Source organism: Rhinatrema bivittatum, chromosome 1 (assembly GCF_901001135.1).
Source record: "Rhinatrema bivittatum chromosome 1, aRhiBiv1.1, whole genome shotgun sequence".
In the NCBI taxonomy this organism is placed as follows: domain Eukaryota; kingdom Metazoa; phylum Chordata; class Amphibia; order Gymnophiona; family Rhinatrematidae; genus Rhinatrema; species Rhinatrema bivittatum.
The window spans coordinates 678,078,198-678,101,319 of NC_042615.1; the positions used below are offsets into that span (position 1 = coordinate 678,078,198).

The window sequence follows — 23,122 nt, forward strand, 5'->3', positions numbered from 1 at the left end:
CTCAATGCTAACAAGACTGAACTCCTTCTCATTTCCGCCAACCAAGACAACAACCAATCACAGACCCATCATAACCATGCCCTCACTCATACTCAGGTTAGAGACCTGGGGGTAATACTCGATAACCGTCTTTACCTAAAGAGTATGATTAACACTATCACCAAAGACTGCTTCTTCAGACTACAGGTATTAAAAAGACTCAAACCTCTCTTATATTTCCACGACTTTAGGACAGTTCTTCAATCCTTGATATTTGCCAAAATAGACTACTGCGGCGCTCTCCTCACAGGTCTACCCAGCTCAACCATTAAGCCACTTCAGATGATACAAAATGCTGCTGCCAGAATCCTAACAAGCACCAAGCGGAGTGATCATATTACACCCATCCTCCGAAATCTACACTGGTTACCAATCAACCACAGAGTCCTTCACAAATCTTTATCATTAATACATAAATCCATCTACGATCTCCTTTATCTCAACCTTGAAATTCCATTAAAACTCCATACTTCTAATAGGCCAATGAGAGAAATATCCAAAGGAACACTACAAGCCCCTCCAACCAAAGCCACGCGACTCATTGCATCCAGGGACCGAGCATTTTCAACAGCAGCCCCAGCTATCTGGAACAACCTCCCTGCTGAACTCAGGTTGGAACCTTGCCTGCTAACTTTAAAAAAAAAACTCAAAACGTGGTTGTTCCGCCTAGCCTTCCCAGAACCCTGGGATACACATTAGACTTTATCTACTCACGAACAATTATACGAACAATTATACCTCCCCTCATCTGATTCCTGGACAGCATGGATACCAACTCTAACATGTGGACTAATTCTATTCTGAACTATCTCTAGTCCGGAATTTGTTATTTCTCTTTTCTTTACTTAACTTTATCTCTTTTCTTCCAGCTACCTAAGCTTCCAAGTTCACGGTCCTCGTTTAATGTAACTTTGTCTCTTCCTTTACCTAATTATTTTTATCCCTGTTCGATGTAAACCGTCCTGATATGGTATTTAACCATGAAGGTCGGTATAGAAAAATGTTAAATAAATAAATAAATAAATCCTATTTGCTTTTTCGACTGCAGTCACAGAGCTGAGGATTTCAATGTATTGCCCACAAGGACTCCAAAGTCCTTTTCCTGCGTGGTGACTCCCAAGCAGAACTCAGCATTGTGTACCTGTAGTTGGAATTATTTTCCCTATGTGGATTACTTTGCATTTTTCCACATTAAATTTAATTTGCCATTCAGTTGCCCAGTCATCTAGTCTCCACAGTTTAATTGCATGTTTCTGTGTATACTGCCACCCTGTGTCATTTTATGAGATTGCTTGGCTTACTTTTTTCTACAGGGTACGAGTTTTCCTCTCTTGATTGGTTAATGTTTGAATATTTCTGAACTTCTTATTGGATCTGTTCTTGTTTGTTCTCTTTCTCTCAGGCTGATACAGTACAGTGCGCTCCGGCGGAGCGCATTGTTAACTCACATTTGGATGCGCGTTTTTGACGCGCTAGCTTTACCCCTTATTCACTAAGCCTGACCAGTGGTCCCTCTCGGGAGCTCCCCTGAGGGCATGGTCACCTGCCACTGGTCCAAGGATCCACCCACAACTATTCTAAATAATAACAGATTGCTATCTCCAGCAACTCCGTTAATAACAGATTGCAATTTCCCAGCTTTAACCACAGAGCTTTAATAACAGATTGCTAACTCCATGGATCCGGCTTGTCTCCAGGGTTCCGGTTTAATCCATGGATCTGGCTTGTCTCCAGGGTTCTGGCTAACTCCATGGATCTGGCTTGACTCCAGAGGCTTAACTCCATGGATCCGGCTTGTCTCCAGGGTTCCGGCTAACTACATGGATCCAGCACAACTCAATGCTTTACAGGCTAAACCGGGCCTGGCCCAGCGCATTGTGGAACAACAGGACGCCTTGGAAAAACTTACTTCAGCTTTTCATCAGTTACACACACAGAAGGTTCAAAGCACTGCTTCTAACCATGAAGGTCAGTTACAGGAGGTAACTTTAAAGACTGCTGTACCACTGGCGGCTCTGATCCGCTTCTCCGGAGAAATACAGAAGACCTGGGGCTTTTTAAACCAGTACTGCATGCCCTTTACCTTACAACCATCTTTATTTCCTACTGCTTTCTCCAAGACTACCTACATCCTTTCCTACTTGGAGGGTAGGGCCTTGTCTTGGGCATCTACCTTGTGGGAACACAAGGACCCTATTTTGCAGGACATAGAAGGATTTATGGACTTATTTAAATCCGTTTTCGATGACCCTGCTTGAACTTCTGTAGCCAGTTTTGCTTTGGTGGAATTGAAGCAAGGCAACAGACCATTGGCTGAATTTGCCATAGAATTTAAAACTCTTGCGGCAGAACTTTGCTGGGACCCTAAATGTCTCAAGACTCACTTTTGCAGAGGCCTGTATACCCGTTTAAAAGACGAGCTGGCTGCTCGCGAAACACCTGACTCGCTGAACGAATTAGTAGCCTTGGCCACTCGGATTGATCACTGGCTCCGGGACAAGGTGAAGGAACTTCGGCCTAAGATATTATCTGGGTTGAATCAGGCTAGCTCTATACCTGCACCTCGAAAGGTTCCAGTAAATTCTGCTGCTGATAAAGATGAACCGATGCAACTTGGTCATGGACATTTGACTTCTAAAGAGAGAAGATTTCGGAAGAAGCGCGACCTTTGCATGTACTGCGGTCAGCCTGGCCATGACGTCTCTACATGGTCTATTCGTCCAGGAAACGGACTGTTCTTGTGCCGTGTTGCGCCTTCTCCTCCGCATTCTCTCCCAGTCTCTTTGACCTATGGACCGGGTTCAGTTCAGATTCCTGCCCTGGTGGACTCAGGGGCAGGAGGCAACTTTATTCTCAAAACTCTAGTGGAATATCTGAGGAGTCCTCTCGCCAATTCAGAAGATCCATTATTGCACTACAATTTGAAGTGGGTTTTGGACGTTTCTCAATACCACCACTTCTATTGAAGAACGCAACGATGTCCGCAGCAGCCCTACCCATTGCTGCTGATATTCATATCTTGGCTCTAAGGCGCTCAAAATCAAATAACCATATTCACTGATCATTATACCTTAGAGTATCTCTGTTACGCTCTTTTTTTATACCGACATTCATGTGGAAAATTACATATCATATCGGTTTACAATGAAACGGATATTGCATAAAGCATTACAAAGAACAGGGGTTACATTGAAACTGGGAACCAGGGGATAGAACTAGGATAAATATGAATAAAAGCTGTTAAACAAGAGAAGCTCGTAAGGAGCGGAACATAGATTGAACATATCTAACACAATAAATTAGATGAGAAAAAATATAAAATAATAAAATAGTAATATAAAATAATAAGCCAATATAAGATATTAAGTCCAGTCCAGTCAAGGGAGGAGATCGTAAGTAAGTCCAGTCCAATCAAGAGAGGAGCACGTTTGACCTTTTGAAGGGGAGATGGTACTTCCATAAGTGTGTCAAGATTCGTTTAGAGAGCCGGGGTAGATCATTCCTGAGTGGGAGGAACGATCATCCGATTAGGGAAAAGCTTGTTTGAATAACCAAGTTTTGAGGTTTTTTTTTAAAGTTAGTGGGCATGGTTCTTGCCGGAGATCTGGGGGGAGAGCATTCCATTGTGAGGGACCAGCAATAAGAGATTCCTGAGAAAATTAAAGTCATAGGAAAGGAGGCACTATCCTTTTTATGTTTGTCATTTGCGGGGTCAACCTGCAACGGGAAGCACTCACCACGCAGAGGCCACGCAACGTTTGCACCACTCCAGGATGACCTCTGGCTTCTTTGCGGCACACGCCTCCATCACTATGCCACCAGCGGCAACCCTTAGGCATTTGTGTGCAGGAGCTACTCTTAAAGGATTTGCAGTGGGAAACTGATAAAGGCCCCCAGAGATGACGTCAGCACTGGCTGGATATTTAAACCCGGCACTTGCTCCCAGACAGTGCCTCAGCAATGGGTCTCCTGCCTTGTATGCAGTATGTGTTGCCTCAGTGTTCCTGTCTCCTAGCTTAATCTCATCCCGCCTGCCTTGCCTTGTCTAATCCAGCCTGCCTTGTCTTGTCCAGCCTGCCTTGCCTAGTTCAGTCCTCCCTGCGTTGCTTCTGCACTTGCCTCAGACTGACTTCCTGGAACTGACCTTTGCCTAGACCTTGATCACTTTGCTTGCTGCCTGTCACTGACCTTTGCCTGGACCTTGACCACTCTTTGCTTGCCGCCTGCCACTGTCTGCCCCGATCCTTTGCCTGTCTGAGGTATCCTCTTTGATCTTTGCCTGCCAAGACCTAGCTTGGCCCTGGACTCTCGTTCTCAGTACCCTGTAGGACCTCCGCCTAAGTCCTGCTGACTGCAGAACCCAAGGGCTCAACCTGCCGGGAAAGGGGTTGGTATAGGTGAAGCACCTGACCAGTCCTGTTCCAGGGTATGTCCGCCAGCTGTCGGGTGTGGGCTTAAGGGGTTCGTTCTCTATGCTGCATCAACCACACTACAGCACACAAGTCCACCTTCCTAACAGTTCTAGTGTGGATTGCAAACTGGTTAAGAGATAGGAAACAGAGAGTGGAGGAAAGTAAAGAGTGGAATACTCTAGGAATCTATATGGGACTAGTGCTTTTTAATATATTTATAAATGATCTGGCAGAGGGAACAACAAGTGAGATGATCAAATTTGCAGATGGTACAAAATTATTCCAAGTTGTTAAATCACAATCAGATTGTGATAAATTGCAGGAACTTGCAAGACTGAGCATCCAAATGTCAGATGAAATTTAATGTGGACAAATGCAAAGTAATCCACATTGTAGTTTCAAAAGATTATTTATTTTATTTTACAATATTTATTGTCTGCTTACAGTGATAAATTTATCATACTAAGCGGATCACAAAGTGTATATTAAGAACAATATTTAACATCAAACACCACTAAAATACATACTGTACAAGACAATAATACTTCATAACATAAAACCACATAAATATTAGGTTCCATATTAGGATTTATCACTTAGGAAAAAGATCTAGATGTCATTGTGGACAGTTCTTTGAAATCCTTGGCTTAGTGGGCGGCAGCAATCAAAAAAAGCAAACAGAAGCTGGGAATTGTTAGGAAAGGAATGGAGAATAAAACAGAGCAATACCTGTGTATTGCTCCATGGTGAGACCACGCCTGGAGTACCGTGTACAAGTCTGGTCACTGCATTTCAAAAATGATATAGCTGAACTGGAAAAGGTACAGAGAAGGGCAACCAAAATGATAAAGGGGATGGAACAGCTCCCCTATAAGGAAAGATTACAGAGCTTAGGGCTGTTCAGCTTGGAGAAGAGATGGCTGAAGGGGGATATGACAGAGGTCTATAAAATCATGTGGAGAGGAATGAGAAATTACTATTTACCTGATAATTTCCTTTCCTCTATTGAGGGCAGGCCAATCCCTGTCAGTGGGTTATGCACCTCTCCCAGCAGATGGGGATGGAGAAAGAAGCTGACATCACGGATATATAGTCCTGCCCCGACATCAGCCCACCAGTATTCTCTGAAAAAGCCAAACTGCGGACAAACTGATTATTCTTGAACATTATCATTAACAATCAACTACTCATTCTTCTAAGTCATCGGGAACACTGAGCTCAGCCAAAAGAAGAAATTATTCACTAAACTAAGGGGCTAGATAAGCTACTTACCAGTCTTCAGTGAATAACAGGAACAACACTGAAATGTCCGTGTTATGAACCCTCCTGTAGCGGTGCTACGGGAGGCTCCTTACCTCTACCTGGAGGCCGCTCCGGAACCAGGATCTCGCCTGCGAACTATCCAGGATTTGCTCCAGGGCCTGGGAGGCCTCGATGTCCTTGGGGCCTGCCCGAGGCTGCTTGTGTTTGCATGAACTTCCCGGTTTGAGCCACGCCCTTCTCCCTAGGGGCGAGCCTGCAGCACTTCTCCATAGTTATAGGGCCAGCTAGGTGTGGGCCTGCCAAACTCCTCCCAGGGAGTCGCCGGTCTGCAGCCCTACAAAGGACTTCAACTTCATTCTGGCTTTGCCTTGCAATGGGTCTACCATCCGGTTCCCTGTTGCTCCGTGCCCCGGAGTGAGCTGCCTTTGGAACTCGCTCCGTTCCTGCTTGCCAGCTGCAGTGCCTGCTTGGTTCGTGCTTGCCTGCTACAGTTCCAGTCTGGTTCCAGTTCCCGAGTCTTGCTACAGTTCCCGCCTGGTTCCAGTTCCCGAGTCTTGCTACAGTTCCCGCCTGGTTCCAGTACCCGAGTCTAGCTACAGTTCCTGCCTGGTTCCAGTACCCGAGTCTTGCTATAGTTCCTGCCTGGTTCCAGTACCCGAGTCTTGCTACAGTTCCTATCTACTGTTCTAGTCTGGTTCCAGTTCCCAGTCCTGCTCATCAGCCTGCCCACTCCAGTCTCAAGATCATCTACCCGCCTACATCCCAGCGGCCGGGCTCCTCCGGGGGGGGCTTCGGCTTCCAGGGGTGAACCCTCACCTAAGTCCCAGCGGCTGGGTTCCTACGGGCTCCTCCCGAGGGAGCACCAGCTTCCAGGGTGACGAGCACCACTACGTCCTGCCTGAACATCTGCCTCCCGGCCTGCGGTGTACCAGAGACATTGAACCCCTTTCTCAGTCTCCTGCAGGTCGGCCCAAGGGTCCACTAAACTGAGACTCCATAACAGTCCGCCCCGAAAAAGCTAACCAAAATTTAAACATCGGCAGCTCTCATTAGAGGAAAGGAAATTATCAGGTAAATAGTAATTTCTCCTTCCTCTGCATTCAGATAGGCCAGTCCCTATCAGTGGGATGTACCAAAGCTAATCCTGAAGAGGGTAGGAGGCTGCCAGCAGTCCAGCCAATACCACCCACGCAAACGCTGTGTCCTCCCTAAGCCGAACATCCAAGCGGTAAAGATTGGAAAAGGTGTGCAAAGATGACAATGGTGCTGCTCAATAAATCTTGGCAGGTGACAACAAATGAAGTTCTGCCCACAATACCGTCTGATCCCTTGTCGAACGCAGTCTAATCTGTTTCAGCAAAAAAACTCAGCAGCCACATAGGCAGCCGAAATGACTTCCTTAACACAACAGATTATTGTTGCCCGCATTGCCAGTGCTCCTTGTTTACCACCACCATGGAACTCAAACAGGTGATAAGACTTCGTCACATCCATGTACCACAGCAAATGTTGCTTGACATCCAAGGAATGCAAAAGACGATAATCATTTCCATCCCTATCCAAAACTGTACCGCTTTGGAAAGGGCTAGGAAAGCTGTCTGAAGCTGTCCAAAGCAGTACAGCTCCCAGAGTCATACGCAGAAAAGGCTCATGGCAAGAAAGAGCCTGCAGTTTGCAGACCCGATGTGCCAAACAGATTGCCACCAGAAAAACTGTCTTCAAGGTAAGCAACCGCAAGAAAAGAGCATGCAGAGGCCAAAAGATCAGACCTGCCAAGAATTCCAGGACCAAGTTAAAAGTCCCACAGAGGCAACCGAAAGATGCTTAACTCCCTTCAAGAAATGGGACATATTGGGATGGGAAGACAAAAGCCCTCCATTGACTCGCTCCCTATAACAAGCAAGGGTTGCAACTTGAACCTTCAAGGTGTTAAAGGCCAAGCCTTTATGCAAGCCACCCTGTAAGAATTAAAAAATTAAAGGAATATCCACCTTGAGAGGCTGAGATCCTCCCTTAGAACACCAGACCTCGAAAACTCTCCAAACCCTAACATAGGTTAGAGAAGTAGAAAATTTCCTGGCCCGAAGAAAGGTGGAAATTACAGTAGGTGAACAACCCTGTTTCAATAACCGAGCCCTTTCAATGGGCAAACTGTAAGACAAAACTGACCTAGATCCTCGTATAGAATGGGTCCCTGCCCCAACAATTCCTTCCAAGGCAGTAGCCTGAGGGGTCTGCCCACCAGCAGTCTCTGCAGATCTACATACCATGGCCTCCGCGACCAATCTGGAACCACCAAAAGGACAGTATTGGTTTGACTTAAATCTTCCAGATGATCCTGCCTATCAAGGCCGTAGCGGGAATGCATACAGCAGGATTCCACGTGGCCACACCTGAACGAGAGCATCAATGCCCAGCACTTTTGGGTCCCATCTGTGACTGAAAAATTGCAAAACTTTCACGTTGTTGAAGTAGCCAACAAGTCCAGGTGGCCACAGCGCAACACAAGCTTCATCCGCCGGCTCCCATTCTCCTGGGTCCAAGTTTCTCCTGCTGAGGAAATTGGCTCTGACATTGTCCTTTCTGGCAATGTGAGAGGAGGATATGCCTAGAAGACGCTGCTCCGCTCACAGCATGAGCGCATCTATCTCTGACACCGATTGACTCTTGGTTCCACCATGATGACTGATGTAAGCCACCATCGTCGCATTGTCTGACATTATTCGGACTGCCCAAGACTCTAGATGTCAGTGAACCGCAAGCATACTAACCGAACTGCCCATGCTTCCAGTCGGTTGATGCTCCACTGCTGCTCCTCAGCATTCCAGCAACCTTGCACTCAATTCCTCAACTCCTGATGGTGAGCCTCCCAACCCAGAAGGCTCGCATCTGACATGAGCACCAACCAATCTGGCGTCTCCAGGGAAACTCCCTTCCTGAGATGATCCGCCTGCAACCATCTCTGCAACTGAGACCTCACCTCCAATGGTAGGAGCAGCATCACTGCATAGCCTGCGACTGCGGGTTCCATCAGGAAAACAACACGTGTTGAAGAAGTTGCATATGTGCCCTTACCTAGGGAACTACTACCAATGCAGCAGCCATCAATCCCAGGACCTGTAGATAAGAGCACACTGTCGAGCAAATAGTGTTTGTCAGGGTTTGGACTTGAGCAATCAAACTTTGGATTCGAGTCTCTGGCAGAAATACTCTGCCCTGCTTCATAGTAAAGCGAATGCTGAGATATTCCAGAGTCTGAGATGGCTGCAAACCTCTTGGCCAGGTTCACTACCCATCCTCGCTCCTGTAGCAATGAAACTACCGTGCGAGAAGCCCAGAGACTCTCTTCCATGCTCTTGACTCGAATAAACCAGTCATTCAGATAAGGGTGAAACAGAATGCCATCCCTGTGAAAGGCCACTGCTGCCAACGCCATGCCCTTGAAGAAGGACCTGGGAACAGTGGCCGGCCCAAAAGGCATGGCCTGAAACTGTTAATGACGATTCAGAATGGCAAACCATAGGAATCGTTGATGTTCCTGGTGAATGAGGATATGCAGATATTGCTCTGTCAGATCCAGAGACGTGAGGAATTCCCCTGATTGTACTGCCATTATGACAGAATGCACTGTTTCCATTCTGAAACGAGTGACCCACAAAATACGAGTGACTCCCTTGAGATCCAGGATGGTCCTTCTTTCTTGGGCACAAGAAAATAAATGGAATAGCGGCCCATATTTTGCCGTGATTTGGGAGCAGGAATCACGACTTTCAGGTCCAACAGCCTTTGCAATGTAGTTTCCACTGCTACCCTCTACTGAGGGGAGTTGCATGGAAATATCATAAAGGCATCTGGAAGAATGCGAAGAAATTCTAAAGCATAGCCGTTCCGAACTACTTCGAGGACCCATTGATCCAAAGTAATCTGGACCCACCTGTGATTAAAAATGAGATAGGCGCTCATCTATCTTCTGCACCAACAGGTGACCCCACAAATCTTCATTGAGAAGATCAAGGGGCTCCACTTCTGGAGCTCGCATCCTTACAAGTCCTTCAGGGGGGAAAGGACTGAGACCTGCCAAAGGGATTGGATTTCTGGGAAGAAGCTCTCCTATAAAGACGAAATCACAGGTAGTCTCGAGAGCAGCCACTTGCCCAAAATGTATGGGAAACTGGCTTCTTATCCTCTCCCCATGGACTTCTCCCCATTTATTTGCCATTTTTTCCAACTCCTCGCCAAACAAAAGTGAACCCTTGAAGGGCAGCTTGGTGAGACTGGACTTAGAAACTGTATCTGCTGACCAGTTGCGCAGCCACAGCTGCCATCTAGCCACTATAACAGAAGCAACTTCTCTGGCGGCTGTGCGAACCAGGTCACAGCCTGCATCAGCTAAGAAGACAGCCCCCAGTTCTACTATAGCTCCGCTATCCGAAACGATGCTGCCAGAGTCTTGAGAAAGCTGCAAAGTAGCTTGAGCTACTGCAGCACAACAAGAAGCAATTTGCAAATTCATCACACTGCCTCTAAGGCTTGTTAAGGACAGCCTCAATATTCCTATTCTGAGCATCCTTAAAAGCTGCTCCTCCTTCTACTGGGATGGTGGCTCGTTTATTGACAGAACACCAAGGCATCCACCTTCAAGGAATGCAACTGCTCTCTGGCCTGCGGATCCAAGGAGTATAAACCTGCCAGGGTACGCCTCCCTTTAAAGCTCACTTCTGGCACACTCCATTCAAGGTCAATTAACTCTTGAGTTGCATCCAGGAGGGAAAAGAAACATGAAGCCTTGTGTAGGGTGACCAATATGGGATCCTTCATCTGCACACCCGAAGAGTTACCCCCAGCCACCCCAAGGGTCTTCAAAGTCTGAGAGATCAGGCTCAGCAATTCATCTCTATGAAAGAAACGGAGAAGAGTTCTATATGGCTCCAAATTTGAGGAAGCTCCCCTTCCTCAATAGGGAAGCCAGCACCATCACCATCAGTGTCATCTTGATCCAAATCCATTTGAACCTTGTCAGGACATGCCGCGCCATGGTGCTTGCCCGTAGTGGCAGACACAGGGGAACTCTAATCGCACGGACCTAAACTAGTAGGTACTGTCAACTCAGACGGATGCTCCTGTAGAAAGGTCTGTAATCCCTGGAAAACTTCCACCCAAGAAAAGGAGGATGGCTCCATACCAGGCCCAATAGGCCTGAACCTGACATCCTGAGAGCGAATCTCCCTGAAAAAGACTCAGCTAATGGATCAACTGAAGGAGGGGTCACCTGCATCATGTCACTTTGGTCCCATTCCTCTCAGATTGTGGAGATGGACCATAGTCAGTAAAATCAGTAAGAGGTAAGTCCCCAAGAGAATCCAGGCAGGGCTGATATAGGCTTGCAGAAATCTCCGTCTGTATTGCCCTGATGTGGTATGCAGCACAAATAGATAAGCGCTTAGACTTCTTTGCAGCTGGCACCATGGTTGGTATGCGCTCAATACATACATATAGCCACATGCCCAGCTAGAAACACAAAATGTGCGTCCAGGTACACGTGTATAAAAAGCGCGCCCAAACTAAGCACATAAAATTTGTGTCCAGAAAGGAGGTCGTCCAGAAAAAACGCTCAGTCACAAGCGCTCAAAAAAAGAAGCGAATGTAGATGTACAATGATGTGCACAGGTGTGTGACGACACACAAAAAATGCGTGAACTAGCCGCAGTGGTCTACCACGCACCAAGAAGAATCCTGAGAGCGAGGCCTAGCCAAAAAGGCTGCTCAATCCACTGTGCCTGAACTGCCTCCACACCTCATAGAACTCCCCAGAGACGTGAGTGGGAAAAGCCGAATGCCAAGGAGGAAGACCCAGTAGGAAGAATCCTCACTAAAGAGTTCCTCTTTTTTTTTTTAATTATAAAGTAAAACCTTTTACCTGAGCTCAGCCCTCCCTGGCTGAGAGCCTTCACCACCGAGCCTCTCTCGGCCTGCAACCGCTTATTTATTTTTTAAGTTCATGCCAACCAAAGCTATTGGACTGAAGGCTCTCTACTGAGAGAGGGATCTAGGTGACACATAAGCTTCACTCTATTTGTTTCAAACAGGCAGGTTATCAAGTGATCCTCAGATCCACCAGCCACCAATGCTATCTATATTCCTTGTGAATAAATCATCAGTAAAACTACAGCCCTATCCCTATCCTTCTGGGCACACAGCCCTGGAGACACATCATGCTCACTTCCTGTTGCTGGTCTAGATGGAAAAAGAGTTAAAAAATGGGGGAAACTCCCTCGTTCTTGTCTCAGGTACTTTCAAATGAGACTCACAGTATCATAGCCTCAACAGGCTGCTTCTGATTGAGCTGGAAACACAATGAGACAAAAGTAAAATGCTTGGTCAAATAATAAAGGAACACATTTTATTTCTACAATATTTTTTGTAATATTTGTTTGAATTCCACTGTACACTAATTCATCTTATCAAAGAAATATATGAACACACAAACATAAGAAATGCCATGCTGGGTCAGAGTAAGGTCCATTGAGCCCAGCAACCTGTCTGCGACAGTGGCCAGTTTGGGTCACAAGTGCCCAGCAGATCCCAAAATGTACACCTATTTCTTATCACTCCCAGAGATAAGTGGTGGCTTTCCCAAGTCTACCCAGTTAATATTTGTTTATAGACTTTTCCTCCAGTAACTTGACCACGTTCTCTGAAAACAGAGTGAAAAAATAAGTTCTACGATTTGTTTTAAATCTGCTAGTTGTTACTTTCATGAGGGTCTCCCTGTTTTAATATTATTTGAAGGAGTAAATAATCCCCTATTTACCCGTTCCAGCCCACTGATGATTTTGTATGTAAACTTCTCAGGTGACTCTTTTCCAGGCTGAAGAACCCGAACCTGTTTCGCCTTTCTTCATAAGAGTGCCGTTCTATCCACATTATCATTTTTGTTGTCCTTCTCTGCAACTTTTCTAGATCTTCTTTATGCTTACTAACTTAAGCATTTCTAGTGGTACCATCACCTAGACTATGAACCTCTTGGAAGAAAACCATCGCAGGCTCAGTAACAACATTGTGGAACTCTCTACAGCTCTTACCTGAACAAGAACACCACAAACAAAGTGGACAGAAAGTAGACTAAAAATGAACTATTCTGCAAATAATTATTCACACATTAGTTTAATCACCCGTATCCTGAAAAAAAAAAAGAAATTATAATGAAATAGAATGAGGTATTCATATATGGCTACATTTAAATGTACAGATGATAGTATTGCACCAGTATAATCATTAGCCTCTATCCAAATAAAAGCTGTATAGCAATATCTCAAACGTTGACCATCATTTTAACATTCAAATTCCATATTTTTGTACAAAAAAACTTATCTTGCAAAATCTTGGTGCAGTCCAATCACTCAATAGTCAACATCCGCCATATACAGAAGTCCTGTATAAAATTCCAAATAGCTATGTATAGAAATCATTAAGATGTTAAATCCTTTGTACAGTCATCTTAATAATTTTGTATATAGATTCTTTCGATGCCACAGCTCCTTTACTATTAATTCCTAGATATAATGCGCTATGATTATAAGATATAGCAACTGGAAAATACTAGAACTGTTTTACATGCTTTACTAAGAATTATTTAAGCTTAGCTAATCCCTTATAGATAGCTCTTTATTCCTATTATGCAACCTCAAAATCTTTACATTCTAGTCATGTAACTACTGTAACCTTCTTTATCAATGATTTGCATGTGTAACCCAGGGCATTCTCTTTAACATGCCTTGAACTGGAAAGGCATGAAACAAATAAATGCTGCTGCTGCTGCTGCTATATCTTTTTTGATGGGGTGACCAGAACTACACACAATACTCGATATGCGGTCGAACCATGGATCGATACAAAGGCATTATATTCTCTGTTTTATTCTCCATTTCTATCCAATGAATTCCTGACATGAAGATTTTAGAAACAATTGGTCTGATTGGTAAAAGTGTTTTTGACTTACAATCTCAGGGTGGCACTATCTCTATTGCAGCAACAGGACTATATACGGCAATAAACATAAACCAAGAGCTTGTTTAATTTCTTAAAATTCCACACAATCCCTTTTTGAGGCGTGACAACAACTTCGCTTCAGGCCGGACATTTTAAAACATAAGCAGCACAGACACAGTTGAGGTTTATAGGGCACAATTATCACATTAAAACATTACAAAAATATTTCAGGTCTGTTCTGTTGTTTCTGATTTTTTTTTTTAATGTTTTGTACTTGCATATATTTTTCTCCAATTAGCAGACAGCAGATCTCTTCTTGAGGAACTTGAGACATGGAATGGGCTCAAGAAGTCTTCCGTACCCTTAATACTGTGAGGAAACCAGTATAGAAGTATGTCCCAGCCCAGGCAGGAGACAAGAAACCACAACATTTAAACCCAGCTTGACCCTGATGGAAGCAGCTGGTGGTCCAAGGACAGCCTGGAGAATCCAGCCTTCATGACCTATATGCGCTCAGTTGCTAACTCGACTGTTCTGCTTCCGTGTGTGGGTTTGTCTCTTCCTTGTTTACGTTAACCCTATACATTTGCGGTTAGTTCATGTTATGTTGTTGTTGGTTTTTTTTTAACTCTGTTAGTTTTTATCTCTTTTATTTCTATTGATTTAAGTACTGTTTAATTTGCACTGTATATTTATAGTAAGGCGCCCTGGGGACGGCACCAAACAAAAGCTGAAATTATTATTAAGAAATCTCTAGTTTTAAACCCAGCACACTAAGAAGTGCTGGCATTCAGTCCTTGCTGCTTCACCTTAACACATTGAGGATAATTTTCAAAGGCATCTCCATGGGAAAAAACAGTGATTTACCTGCAGAAAGGGCCTGTTACAAAACTGCCCTCCTGATATGTGGGTAAACTTACATACGTAAGAACATAAGACTTGCCATAGTGGATCAGACCAAAGGTCCATCAAGCGGTCCACAGTGGCCAATCTGGGTCACGAGTACCTGCTAGGATCCCAAGGGATAGACAAGCTGCTTATCTCAAGAATAAACAGTGGATTTCTGCAACTCCACCTTAATAATGGTTAATGGACTTTTTCTCCAGGAACTTGTCCAAATCTTTTTTAAACGCAGCTACACTAACAAATTCCAGAGCTTATGCACTGAGTAAAAAAATATTTTCTCTTATTAGTTTTAAATGTATTACATAGCAACTTCATTGCATGTCCCCTGGTCTTTGTACTTTTTGAAAAAGTAAAAAATAATTCTCATTTACTCATAGACCTCTGTCTTATCTCCCCTCAGCCATCTCTTCTCCAAGCTGAAGAGTCCTAATCTCTTTAGCTTTTCTTCATAGGGGAATTGTTCCAAACCCTTTTATCATTTTGGTCGCCCTTCTCTCTACCTTTTCTAATTCTGCTATATCTTTCTTGAGATGTGGTGATCAGAACTGCACACAATACTCAAGATGAGGTCGCACCATGGAGTGATACAGAGACATTATGATATTCTCTGTTTTATTCTCCCTTCCTTTCCTAATAATCCCTAGCATTCTATATATGCCCTGTTCGCATTTAAGTTTACCAGGTCTGAGCGGAGGCATTCCCAGGGTTGGGGAGGAAATCAGACTTAAGCACATACTTTTCAAAAGTATGCACAAATATTTTTTTGCTACATTTCTGCAGACCTTTTAGCAGGTGTTATTATGTGTGGATAGTTTCAGTGGGATCATTTTCAAAATGAAATTTGCACATACTTTCCCTTGGAAAATTATTGCAACTTATGGTGTATTTGTTGGCTAACCTATGCAGGATGTTATAAAATTATTTCTGTAATGGACTGCTTGGGGCCTATTCCCACCATCTCATTTCCCCTCAAACATATAGTAAAGGGGCAAGACCCAGCCATTGCCATCTGTCATACAAGGAAGGGCGGGACCCCCATTTCTGTTCCCTCCTCCTCCTCAGAATATGAAGCAACAGGTTCCCTGCCCTTCCTTTCCGTTTCCACATTAGGACAGACTTACTGACTTAGATGCTGGATGAAACTTTCACACCAGTCCTGATTTTTCTGATATCCTCTCTCCCTTTGCCTGGTGCATTTTGCTACCTGTGGTGCTGCAATCACCAATGCACCATACACTGGCATTCGGATAGAAGTGTTGAAAAAACAGGACTGGCCTCGAGTCTACTTGGTTTTGAGGAGACCGAAGGCCTATTTTAGTGGGTACTGATTTAGAAAGTGAAAGGGAATTAGGAACTAAGTTTAGCTTAATTACAAAAAAAACAGGGTCACCATCTTCTTGCCCCTGTCCTCCCCCAATTCACTGTGGAAAGGAAGGACTCTCCTCCTCCCCATCAGGTATTATCCGAGCAACCTGCACATCGAGTCCCTGCCCTCCACCAATTCACTGTGGAAAGGAAGGACTCTCCTCCTCCCCATCATGTATTATCCGAGCAACCTGCACATCGAGTCCCTGCTAAACTTTGGGGAGGCGATGGGACGCCTTATGCGTCCCATCGCCTACCTCCGCCAAAGACAGCAACCGTGCTAGACACACAGTTCGCATTTATATGATCACCACTTTTATTTCAACCACATTATGTATTGCTTTGGCAAGACACGTAAAAATTGTCCTGCCAATAAAGTTAGCTGGATCTGAATCTAAATCTACCATAAGACGGCCATTCCTTATTTATCTGTTTCTGCCGGGGCCGAGGAGAGACATTACAGTTCGTGCTCAGATAAGGAGCAGAAAGCGGCGCGGCCGCGCTTCTCCTTCAGCACCGACAGGTTCAGCCGCACGCCTTCGTGCGCCAGGCCACAGTTTGCCTCTGTCTCTCTCTCTCTCTCTCTCTCTCTCCCCGTCTCGGCCGGCGCCTGCCAGGCAGCGGGGAGGGGCGGCGCGCTGACGGAACAGCCAGTTGTTTAAAATCCGAGGACGGTTTCTAATTCCCCTTTGTGCCGCGGAAGGGGAAAAAGGGAGGCGGGGAGGCAGGGGGGGGGGAGGGGGGGGGAGGGAGGAAGCTTCGCTGTTTGTCGCGCGCCTCAGCCCCGATCCCGGGGAAACCTGTCCATCAAGCCAGTTACCACGACGAAAGGGGCGGTGCCCTGAGCGCCCGCCGGCCAATCGGAGGGGGCACTCCGTGCGTCGCCATGGTGACGGGGTTGTTCCCGGGGAGGCTGTGTTCGGTTGACAGGTGCGTGACAATCGGAGCTTTCTGCAAGCATGTACGCCAAAGGCAAGAGTAACAGCGTACCGTCCGACAGCCAGGCCAGGGAAAAGTAAGTTTATGGGCGCTGAGAGCGAGGGGGGGGGGGGGGGGGGGGGGGGGCCGCCCTCTGCTCTCCGGCCACCGGGAGGCACCGGCAACTTGTCAGCTCTCGCCACGCCGGCTCGGGCGCCCAAAATAACTTTGCCGCTGCGTCCTGGCCGAGGGCTGGCACACGCGGTGGGGATCCCGGAGGGGGTGCCCGGGGCGGGGGGCAAAAGAGGAAAGGGGCGGACCTCCCTGCCGCTGGGAGATTGTGGGGGTCAGCCCTCAAACTCTGATCCCCGCAGGACCCGGCAGGAAGCGCTGCGCCGGGAGCCAGGGGGGATGCCGCTGCTTTGTCCGCTCGCATCCGTCCCAGTTCTGGAGTGAAACTTTTTGCAAACGAATCTCTCGATCGGTGCCCGGAGATGCCCCTCGTTCTGCGCGTGGAGAGTGTGTGTGTGTGTGTGTGGATCTGTGGGCTGCTCTTCCTGGTCCCCTGTGCAAGGCTGCAATAGTGGCGAGGAAGAAGCGCTTCATCGGGCGGAGACGCTGGTCCCCTGTTGCGGTTGTGACCGGTCACTGGGGATCGGGGCTGTCAGGACAGTGCGTGGGGGTGGGGGATCGGAAAGCTCCCTTCCTCTGAGGATGTGATTCCCATGTTGTGTATGTATATGGGAGGGAGCTGCGCTGATCTCTGGTCTCCCTGTCTGTCTCTGATGTGCTCTGTGGCAGTGTGCAGGGAGCCAGCCAACCCTGCCTGCTTTCGGTTTTTTTTTGGGCACTGCCGGATCTGTTCTGGGAAGCTGCTTGTGTGCATTGTGCCGCAGCTCTATTACTGCAGAAATAGTAACAAGAGAAATCGTGCTGCATCGAACCGGAGTTGCATCTTCTTCAAACGATCTGGGGCTCCTTTAACTTGGATTTCTTTCCCCAATTTAAGCCTTAAAAGTTTTCTTTGTGTCTGCCAAGCTTCAGGGGGTTTAGACAGTAGCATTCTGCAGGAGCTCTTTGATAGCAACGACTGACAAGGAGATTCTGCTGTCAGAAACCATAAGGCAGTTCAAGAGGCTTTTCCTGTGTTTGTTAGTTTTTTTGCAGTTCCTGTTTTGGGAAAGGGCTGATAGTTTACTATATAGCTAGGACTGAATGGTAAGATGTAGAGAGAGGTGGAGGCAACCTCCTCTAGAAATGCTTCTAGGGATTGAGCCTGAAAAAAAACTTGTTAATGTTATTGTTTACCTATGCTAATTATATTATTTGCATCTATATAGTTTTCTTATTGAGATGAAACACATATATTGCAAATGCTTGTTTTGTTTGTGCTTTGGGTATCTATTGTATTTAATAAGTAAAGTTTATCTTAAATTCTGCAGATTTTGTACATTCATTTTGCTGCCTTGATGGTTAAATGGTTTGTCTGATTTCCCTGTAATTCTATCTTGTGTGTATTTTTTTCTGACTTTTTGGAGTACAATCATGGAAGATTTTCAATAATATTTAGTTTGACTGCTTTCTTTTGTAAAAATGATTAAAGGTACTCCCAGATCCCAACTCCACATGTTTTGGAAGTGTAAAAGAAGGCAGTGTGCATGTGAGAGATTGATTAAATACCATTTGTAAACTTGTTCCTTTTTTTGATCACATCTACATAGTAGGAATCTGGCTTGTTCTTCCTCCTTAGTATCCATTCAAATATATAGCATGTCAACATATGATTACTACACTACACAAGTTTATGCAAGTGTTTACGTTGCCAGCTCACAGGCTCAATACTAGAGCAGTGCACTGCCAGGTGGGTCATCTGCATTCCGTACTGACTGGTGCTGCAATGCTCTGCCTACAGGTACCAGTCTTCTGGAATACCTGGTATCACGCTATATAGTGCCACCTGCTGGTTAATTCTGCTGCACACTTTTTCTGTGGCCTCCAGTGGGCTTTCCAAACCTGACCTGGAGATCCCACAGCCAATCAGGTTTTCAGGATATCCTCATTAAGTATGCATGTGAATAATTTGCATACAGTGGAGACAGGGGCAGATCTCATTCATGCACATTTATTGGGGATATCCTAAAAACCAGACTTGTCTGTGGCATACTCGGATACTGGGCTGAGAACCACTGGCTTAGGCATAGAGTCCTGAGGCATCCAAGGAGTCCGCCTGTGACTGACTAACTGTATAGGCCTGCGAGAGAGATGGAGGGGGAAGAGAGGGAAAGGGGAGAAGAGTGAGGGGGAAGGAAAATGAAAGTTCAGAGGGAAGAGTAAGGGGAAGGAAAACGAGAGTTCAGAGGGAAGAGTAAGAAAAGGCCAGACGGGAGAGGATGAGATGGAAGAAAATGATTGAAAGACAGGGTGGGGGATGTGAGAATGTAAGAGATAGAAGGGAAGAAGGATGAAATATACGAATGAAAGACAGAGGGATCAAGGTAGAGAACAAGAAACTTGGAGGATGAGGAGAAAGGAAGCAGAAGAGAATGAAGGAGAGAGAGAGATGGTTAGCAAGGAGGGCAGGGAAAGCAAGTGGAGTGAGTTACTTTCCACCCCTTTAGAGCAGGGTTGAAGTGCCCTGAGCGAAAGGCACTGTGAGGGAAGCGTATACGGTTGAACATAAGAACCGCTGTAGTGGGTCAGAGTGAAGGTTCATCAGGCCCAGCATTCTTTCTCCCATAGTGACAGGCAATGGACACTTTGGAAAAACATCTTGAAGAATCAGGCCCTCGGTGTGTAGGAAACAGAGCAGGCGTTGAGTGGTCTCTGCCCAGTCCTTCCCTCCCAGCATCTTGCGGTCATGGACTAGGGATGCCCCATCATGTTTCTTAGGGTCTGATTGAGCTGCCTCCCTTGTCCAGTCCTTGTATGAAAATGTTTGCCTCTCCTGTGTCATGTGGCAGTGAGTTCCACAAGTTTAACTTTGTGCTGTGTGAAGAAGCGGTTTGTTTTGCTCATTTTAAACTTGCCATATGATAGTTTCATAGGGGGCCAGCCATTTCTTGTATTATGACCGAAATACAGGGGCCTGTGAATCCAAACTTAGAGCCACTGCCAAAAAAAAATTGCTTCAGATTTATCAGCGAAAGTAGCTCAGTGCTTTCAGTGCTAACATTTTGCTCCATCTGTCCTGCAGTGAATTCAGTTGGTGGCATTGAATCTCTTGTGTTGAAATAAAGATATTCAGCTCAGTTCAGAGGATATTTGGCTTCTGTCCATGGAGATTTACTCCTGTGCACATATCCAGATTTCACAACTATGCTGAATCCCAATGCTACGTTAACTGCAAATTCTGATTTCATTGTAAGCTGTTCTAATGCCTCTGTTTGCTTAAATTTGTTGTAATCCGCCTTGAGATCAACTTTGGGAAAACATGGAATATCACATGTTCATAAGCAAATAAAGGCTGTGACATGAGTTGCTCTACCCTGGTGCATGTATCAGCATCTGGTGATCTGTATCTTACCTTAAGCAGATGCTCTAATTTTACATATTCCCAGCCATTGCAGCTACGGTCCTCAGTTGGGGCAGAGGGGAGTGGGGACAAAGACAGACACCCACAGACCATGGTTCACAGCTAATGTGGACTCTAAACTAGCCATATTAGGTAGGTGGGTGCCTCCCTCCTTGGGCTGTGGATGCTGCCTGCGGCTAGCCTGGGAATCAGAAGCCTGAGTCTGGGAATTGAACCCAGGTCTGTCTGCATGACAGTACACAGCGCTTGCAACTGAGCCATCAGGCTGACCCTAATAAGCAGATTTAAAAAATCAGTTTTGAGATGGCATGGATCTTGCCCCCTCCCCCTTCTTCTCCCCTCTATTTGATTTGCCACTGTTTTCAACGGTTTGTAACATTTTCACCATGGAGTATTTGTAGTAATTCTGAGAACTGAGAATCCTTGGTATCCTATCTCCTGAGCTCCACATTCTCCCCATAGGGCATTTGCTCTCTAGTATTAGTCTTTGTCATATTAATGACGTTGACAATTTGTGCTTTGCATCTTCACACTGAACATTTTACATGTAGTGAGTCCACCAATTCTCTGTAATCCTTCTGCCTCTGCCTCCAGTAAAGAAGTTGATGAGATTAGAATACGAGGAAGGGTTCCCAGCCTTTTTGGGTGTGTGGACCCCTTTCAACCTGCAAAAGATTTGGGGGCCTCCAGCCTGTCGTCACCATCTCTCCCCCCCCCCCCCACTTGGTCTCTACCAGTCTCCCTCTCCCCCTGCCCCATCCCCACCAGTCTCTCTCCCCACTCTACCAAGTCTGTCCCCACCAGTTTCTCTTTGTTGCCCACGCTCACCGCTTTCACTGTCTCTCTCTCTCTCTTGACCCCTGCGGACTTCAGGCCACCACTCTTCTCTTGGCTCCCAGGTCACCGCTGATCTCCCAGCCCGCGCAGACCCTGGGCCACCACTGATCTTGTGGCCTATGCGGGGCCCTAGGAGGCTGCTGGTTTTCTGATCCTGGGTTGCCGATGAGCTGCCAGCCCACAGGGACTGCTTCTGATTTCCTCAGGAGAAGCCTGGTAAAGAGAGACTGTTTTTATTTTCTTTACTGTGCACCACCGAGGGCTCACTCGCCACAGGTTGGGAACCATTGACCTAGTACAAGGAGCGCAATTCGAAGTGATGGAAATGACACTAATATTGATGCTACAGTACTTGACATTGTCTGTGTCCTTCTGTACCCTGTTCCATGGCCTGGAGTGATGGCCTGGAGGTGGCTCTTCACTGCATACTTAACATTGAAGCAGCCTTGAGCATCCGGTTATGGAGTGTTATTCCAGGACAGCTTTGTGTGGTTGTACCGTGCACTTTTCATTTTTGGCAAGGCCATAAGGCTTTTGCCCTGTACATTAATTTTTGATTGCTTCCAGGTCAGTGGATTCCTTATAATTCAGTGAAATCTGAACTTGCAAAATAGCATGAAGTTGGTCCTTATTTATTTATTTTATTTATTTATAACTATTTCTATACCGGCATTAGTATGAAACATCATGTTGGTTCACATTTTAACAGTAGAGTGAAAGTACATCATAACAGGGAGAGGGGGAAGGGACAACTTAGTAAAGTACTAGAAGATAGGTAATACTGCATAAGTAAACAAAATTGTGAGGTAACAGAGCAAAAAAGGTCAAACAACTGCAAAATTAACAATGAGTAAAGTCAAACATAACTGCAAGAGAAAAGTAACCATACAAGGTATAATTGCAAGCGATGACAAAATCAAACTAACAATGCATCGTCTAGGGGGACGAGATAGGATTTAGCACGAAATAAATAGGGGATGGGGCATGGAACTTTCAGCAGGGGGAGTTACAGTGTCAATCCTGTGCGTAGTGAGAATTTGCCATCCGAGGAACCTGATTTACTATGACTTTTCTCCCATTCTGTGTCTATGGGGAACACTTCTTAGTAAATGAGGCCCTACGTTTGTACCTGAGACAGTTGAGGGTGAAGTTACCTGCCCAAGGCTGCAATGAGCGGCAGTAGAAGAAGCAGGACTTGGCCCCTGATTTTCTTGGGGCTCAGCCTGCTGCTCTAACAGCTAAAGTAATGCCTCCACTCCAGCCTGGAGAGATTAAGAAAAGGGGTGCAGGCTGTTATGACGCTACTGTTGTCTGTTTCAACAAGCCTACGGTTAGGAAAATGACTGCTTTGTTTCAGGCAATATTAATTGAGATGCTAAGCGTTGGACATGATAGGGAGATGCTCTTAGAAGGGCAGTTATCTGGCTCTTTCTAGGAGAAGAGTTCAGGCACTGTGGGTGAACCAGGATGTTTGTTGGTATTGAATGGGTGGGACAGAAATCTAGAGCATATTAGCAGTGCAGTGGTTTTACATGATTATTTTATCACTTTTACTATTTTTTTTGCCTTTGTTTTATCTGTTGATTATTTTTATGTGTTCATATTTTAATTATTTTCAGTTTTATTTTTACTTGTTTGAATATTGACTTTGTGTACGTTTTTATTGTTACCTGCCTGGTGTTGGGGCGTTTGGCAGAGCAGAGCTGACGAGCTCTTTAGCTCTAGTCGTTTTTCTTTGAAAAGATAAGTTCTCTTTCCATGGATGTCTCTCTCTTTACTATTGAAGTAGTTGGAGTTGATGTTAAAGCTTTAAAAAATTGTTCCAAAAAAAAATTCAAAAAAATTGACTCTGTTCAAGAAC

At 45.6% G+C, this 23,122-nt stretch overlaps 1 protein-coding gene across 4 annotated transcripts in view; it reads left to right on the plus strand.

The window, feature by feature from the left end:
* The first annotated feature begins 16,742 nt into the window (after positions 1-16,742).
* SSBP2 (single stranded DNA binding protein 2) overlaps positions 16,743-23,122 on the plus strand; it is a 596,076-nt gene continuing 589,696 nt past the window's right edge. Inside the window, exon 1 of one of the 4 annotated variants that reach the window (XM_029574010.1) lies at positions 16,743-16,989. In XM_029574010.1, the coding sequence (XP_029429870.1) occupies positions 16,934-16,989 (56 nt within the window). In that variant the 5' untranslated portion in view covers positions 16,743-16,933. The remainder of the gene's footprint in view (positions 16,990-23,122) is intronic. The other 3 variants (XM_029574027.1, XM_029574019.1, XM_029574037.1) reach the window with 3 other exon arrangements.